General features: G+C 48.0%; 1 protein-coding gene across 1 annotated transcript; it reads right to left on the bottom strand.

Moving 5' to 3' along the window:
* Positions 1 to 912: 912 nt before the first annotated feature.
* Positions 913 to 4,586, bottom strand: LOC146595870 (nectin-1-like). Its single transcript, XM_085304908.1, has 4 exons — positions 4,505 to 4,586; positions 2,397 to 2,735; positions 1,847 to 2,125; positions 913 to 1,016 (listed from the first exon to the last, which is right to left on the bottom strand). Exons 1-4 carry the CDS (start codon positions 4,584 to 4,586, stop codon positions 913 to 915), a joined length of 804 nt encoding a protein of 267 aa, XP_085161034.1.
* Between the last annotated feature and the right edge of the window lie 1,596 nt (positions 4,587 to 6,182).

Below are 6,182 nucleotides of genomic sequence, written 5' to 3' on the forward strand. Positions count from 1 at the left end.
ATATTCATGCCTGTATGACCAACAGGGCAGGACAGCCACTTCTGTGAAAACATCCTTATGAGGTTTCTAGTTATGGATCCCAACCTCCCCAGTGCTTCATCACCTTCTTCCTTCTCTGCCATCCTGGGCATTTCTAGTACCTTTTCCCCTAATTTCCAGCTATTTCGCCATCGCTGATGCTGGGTATCCATGCTGCTCTCCCTGATGACCTCCTGTATTAACCTGTTCCTTCTCCACCACTGGCACTCATCGCTGGGTGGTAACTACCCCAGTGAGATGGGCCTTCATGACCTGCAGCTGCAGCTCAGCTTGCAGCAGGGAAGTAGTTCTTAGATGGCCCCACAGGGAACCAGGACATCTCTGGGGGTCATTTTCTGTGTGACAATGTAAAAAGGATGTGAGGAGAGAGCTTTCCTCTYTCATCTCTGTCACCTAGGTCCTCTCTTACCATTGTCCATACTTAAACACAGAATATCAGTGRTGCTGTACCTTACAGGCAGCATAAAATAGCAGATGCATTTGTGAGAAGTGTTGCCAAGACTTTTGATGGGTCTGAATAATTGCTGGAAATCCCAGGCATTTGCATTACCTCACTGCGATTAAGCAGTATGYTGGTCCTTCGGGATATGCAGGCTTGGGGCTTTCTTGCCTGGATCTTGGTGTAAGGATTGCTTCTCCGCAGTTGTGCTGGGTGCACTGTGATTCTGCAGTCTGAAACAACATTAAAGGCACTTAGAAATCTGCTGGCATTTAGTGTGAGTCTTGCTGTTTTATGACTGCAATCACCAACTGGTAGATATCCAGCACAGGTATATACAAGATACCGACAGGTAACAGGAAGATTACCAGAAAGGTAAACTGCAGCTTGGACACAGGCAAGTCATATAACTAACAAGAAAATGGAAGTTCCCCTTACTTTGTTCTTCTTCTGTTGATTAGTTTCATGATGAAAAGTATCATGCTTACGAAGGTCACAGCTGTTAAAACTGCCACGATAATTAAACTCCTTGGAACACCTACAAAAAGAACCCAAGAAATTCACACAAAACATGGAGGGATATCAAWGTGCTCCTCATGTCCTTTGCTAGAGGCTGGGACTGAGGAAAAACATTAATCAGTTTGGGCTCATTTCATTCTTAAAAAAAAAAAAGAGAGAGAGAGAAAGAAAAAGAAAGGAACAGCTTAAGAAYGTAACACTGTGGTAGATAAAAAGCATATTTTGATTTTGAAGTAAATACCAACATTTTGTCACATTTCCCTGGTACCAGGGAAGCAAATGCCAACATTCCCACTCCCGATTTCCATTCTTTTCCATTTCYGCACCAGTAAGTTTGTCACGAGGGAAGTCTCCTGTCCTTTCTACTAGGTAAGGTCTTGCAAGCTTTTCTCTGTGGAATATTCTTTCTCAGCATTTGACAGCCAGGGGCCTGCTCTGCTAGTACCCTCTGGCTGCGGACACTGCTGGGGAGGTGGTCACATCAGCTCACATCCATGTATATTATATATTTATGTATACACACACACACACACACATATATACATGCACATGCATACTACACAGACATGCACATACCCAGGGATGGAGCCTCCTGGATGTTTTCAAACCATGAGACTGCCATCCAACACAAGGTGTGAACTTACAGAAAAATGTTTTGCAAGATCTACAAAAGAAAAGCTGCGTTCCCACAATTGCACAGTCCAGTGACTATCCAGACAGCAGCCAGATGATGAGCAACTGCATAGACCATTCCTGTTTTCCTTTCCACAATGCTAGCTATTGCTATAGCTTTCCTGTGCACCCCCCACCACATGCAATGCCACTCCACACAAAGTAACCTCCCTTTACTTTCTTTTTCTGGGTAGATTGTCTTCATTTTCCTTCCTTGAGGATGGTCCAGGAGGCAAGCCAAGGGCGGGAGGCGGTGGGCAGGGAAGGTATGTCTGCTTACTACTGTTACTGTTCCGTTGGCATTTTGGACATGGTGTACTTCAGAGGGCTCATCCAGATGTTCATCACCTAGCCAGGTGATGTTAGGGGGAGGCTTTCCTGTTGCTGAGCAGACTGCAGTGAGGAGGCCCTTAGTAGCCAGATGTGGATCATACTCTACTGTTAGCTCAGAAATTGCTGAGAGAAAAAAAAAAATAGAGAGCGGATTCTGTTCATACTCTGTGGTAAAGTAGTAGTCAAAGCCAGACAAGTCAGCTCTCTGGAGTTTTTATCTGAAACATTTACTACCTCTGAGGAAAGGTATGGCAATTCTGGAGAGCACATACTGAGGAGATGCTGCTGGATGGAAAGTCCCCATCGTATAGAAGGGTAACACTTTACTAACCCTCTGACTCCACACCATGCTGTGTGCCAGAAAGTAAAAAAAAAATGTTGATGAAAAACTTACTTTGGACATTGAGGCATATATCTTTGCTGAAAGAGCCATAAGGGAATACACTGAAGATGCATCTGTAGTAGGATTCATCCTCTAACGTGATATTTTGGATTGTGATYGCTGAGGCATTCAGGGCTGCTCTACTGAACCATGCCTTCTTTTGGAATGACCCTGTCAGTCTTGGTCCATGCTTTTGACTGTAAGTAGCTATGTTCTCGAACAGAGACCCATTTCTCTTCTGCCAGGTGACTTGCAGAACATCCATCATGGGCGTGAAGTTGCAGTAGAGGTTTGCCTCTCCCCCAAGGGCTGCTGCAACAATATTTTCAGACTTCACTGCTTCCTCCAAACCTAGGAACAAATCAAAGCTCAAAATCAGTGACAGAGAAAATGCAGTTTACTCAGGAAAGGTTGGAGTGCCTTGAAGCACGTGGTCACGAGTTCCATTTGGCAGAGCTCTGTAGTGAGAAACTCCACCACGAGACTGTGCTGAGTGCTTGGACACCCCAACATACCTAAATCTTGTGTGTGACTGATGGCACGAGCCCAGGCTGCACATTTCCAGACCACAAGGCAGCGCATGATAGGCAAGAGCGCAGCACAAGAACAGCTGATCACACTGAGAGCAGTACCAGTGAAGGACTGCGATGCTGGCCCTGTGATGCATTTAGATTTCCTCATTTGCCCAGAGGGTGGACAGACGTTGTAGAAAACACAGCAAAGCCAAGCCGTGGGCTCACCTACCTGCTCCCCGTACTTGATCTCTTGGACACGGGCAGCCCCACTGGAGGAAACATGGAGCCACCACCCAGCACCATGGCCAGGAGGTGGGATGAGGAAGAGGTGTGTTCTTCTCCAGCCCCTGGAAATCTGGTACTTTCCTCTCCTGGCCACACAGCCAAGTACCTTCTCCAAGAGAGGACTCCAGAGCTGCTACCCTGCAATGTGGCCTCTCTGCAGCCCACTCAGACGTGCTCAGCAGCAAGTCCGTGCTGGTACACAGGGGATATACCATCCCAACACATTCATTTCCTTCTCTTCTCAGCAGCTTAGAGCACCAAGTCTCAGGTTTAAAACCTGCCAGGTCCCTCTGTGAGCCAGCCCTTCCCTCCTCACCAAAAAATCTGCAAAGAAAGCAAATGTTGGAGGCACTTTGAGAAGGAATGGATGATTACAACCAAAGGAGGAGGATTACAACTGAAGTAGCAGGGATCCAAAGCTCTGCAGCTTAAACCAGAGGGATGGTTAGGTGAGAAGGCCCAGCCACTAGCAGAAGAGGTTTGTTTTCCCCACCAGAGCTATAAGAAACTCTGCCTTTGGTGTGCACCGGGTGTCTCAGCTCTGAGATGCTGCCTGTCTATCCAAGCCCTTTCCCAGCAGCAGCAGCCAAAGTGATTCCTCTTCACTCTGGGCAGCACCAGAGCCACCATGGGATGTTTGGAGAGGAGCACGGAGCTGGCAGGAGACCTCCTCAGAGGAATGACAAGGCATGCCATGTAAAGGGGGGAATAAGCTCTTTCCAGTCCTAATACCAGCAATGGTTTCCCCACTCACACAGCTGTGAGGAAAGGTAGGAAATGTACTTTGCTGGACGTTCACTCTTTCAACTCACATTTGCCTAAGAGAGGTCAGAAGTGTCCTATACAGACATGACATGCAGTTAACTGGATTTGAAGCATGAAGCAAAGCAGCTTTTGGCCCTCAGAGTATTCCACTCCTCTCTGACCAGCATCTGTAGGTGTGTGGGGCGAGAGAGTTGCCCAGAGCACCCAACAGCTGGGTGAGACTACAAACAACTGCAGAGATATTCCCTCTCCCACCCATCCCAACAGAAAAATATGGGGACCAGACATATGAATTGCAAAGGTGAACTCACACAATCCCAAGTGCTGAGGAGCTTTTTCAATACAGGCTGAGAGCAGGACTTGATTGCAAAGAACAACTCACAGACCTCTGACCTGCATTTCCTTGATTTTGCTGCTGACCAGCTTCAAGATTACTAGCTGTTGTTTCACTTACCAGTCTGATACAAAACTCTTGACTGATATCTGAATCTCTCCGCTGAGAAATCCTGGCTGTGCTACAGAAATATCCTTGCGCAGTGGGATGTTCCCACTCACCTGTCACTGGTTTCTGGAGCTGGCAGCCCCCGCAGAGCAGCAGCAGGCAGATTTCAGCACAGCAGATCTGGAGGAAAACCATCGTGAGGCAGAGAAATTCTCCCAGGAAAATTGCTCCTTTTCCCTGTGTCCCTCAGAGGACAAGCTACCTGCCCTGCGATGAACACGGCAGCTTCGCGCTTTTTTTTCAAACGCTGCTGAGACCAATCAGCAGAGATGGGCCGGTCACACAGCTTTCCTTCCCTCCTTCGGGCTTGCGCAGCGCCAGAGCCCAGTTAATCATTAACGGGCAAACTGGCTGCAGGTTAGTGCCATGCTCTTCCCGGGCTGGCAGCTTCCAGGTGCCTGACCCGGCTGCCACCTCCATGAGCTTCGCTGTGCCCGCGATGTGTATGGGTTCGTACCCTGCAACGCGTAAAGGTGGCTTGCCCTTGGGAAGGGCATGTGGTTACCTGCGGAAGGGGGAAGGAGTGAGGGGACATCTGAAAAATCAGATCATGAGAGAGAGGAGTCTCTTTAGAGGGTAGTTTTGAATGACACCCCATTCCTCCCCACCCCAGGCCATGTGTGTTCATATCTAATGTAGCTCCAGAAGGGGAAAGCCAGTGATGCGACACCAGACCCTCAGTGATGCCCTGGAGCAACCAGACACCTGGCCTGGTGCACGAGTGTTTCGCGATAAAACCACACAACACAGTCCCTAGCCACATGGTAATCCAGTGGTGAGATTAAGCAGCATGTGAAGTTTCTATTTGTATTCACAGAAGGATACCTCTCCTGCTCTGTATAGGTTTTGGCTTGTTCTGTTACAAAAGAAGGCTGTCTTACAGGAAGAGATCTTTATGCAAAGCAAATACTATCCATTTCCTGTCTGTGCTCTTCTCTGTTATTTCTGAATTTGACTCTTTCCTCTCTCTGAAGGATCATTATAAATGATCCATGCTGTAACCATGAGCTGGTATGGAGCTTAGCTTGGTAAATACTTTCACAATGAGGCTCCCAGAGCTCAGTGAAAATCCAACAGTAAAGTCACTGTGACCAAAAAGTAATTAAATAAAAAGCCAGATCAGAAAGTCACCTTCTCTTGGGGAGGACTACTCCTGCGAAGCTACAGCTGTATTTTACATTTATCCCATGTTTCCATAGGACTACACTTTCCCCCCCACAAACCTTGTAATTTGTGGAAAGAGCCGAACTCCTGAACATCCTTCCTACCATCCCCATTTGGGGAATAAATTGCATCCTGCCTGTCCTGGGGCAGCAGCCTTAGATGCACCAGCTTGCACTGCAAACTGAGAGTAGGGAAGCGAAACCGGTGTGCATCACCACCTCAAAGTCTTCCCACAAAGCCCCTCTGTGATTTTCATTTTCTCTCTGCTGCTTCAGCTTGCTCCCTCCCTTCATAGCCTTCTGGTCCCAGCTCCTGTTTTCCTAGTCTTCTGCTCCCAGCATGAGCTGGACCTAGGGGATGGTCTTCCCCTGAAGGAGCTGCCAACTGGGAGCACTGGAGACTCACCTCCCTGCGACTCGGGGAGAGCCCAGGGCGCTGGCCAGAAGATACAAAGCCTGTGGCACATAGTGGAGAAAACCACAGCAATCCACCTACATTCCCTTATCCCCTTTCCTTCTGTTTTCCAGGGTCAGAACTGCCAACCAAATTCACATGCTTTGCTGACAA

Source organism: Rhea americana, unplaced genomic scaffold, assembly GCF_003343005.1.
Source record: "Rhea americana isolate MKP2758 unplaced genomic scaffold, rheAme1 scaffold_213, whole genome shotgun sequence".
In the NCBI taxonomy this organism is placed as follows: Eukaryota; Metazoa; Chordata; class Aves; order Rheiformes; family Rheidae; genus Rhea; species Rhea americana.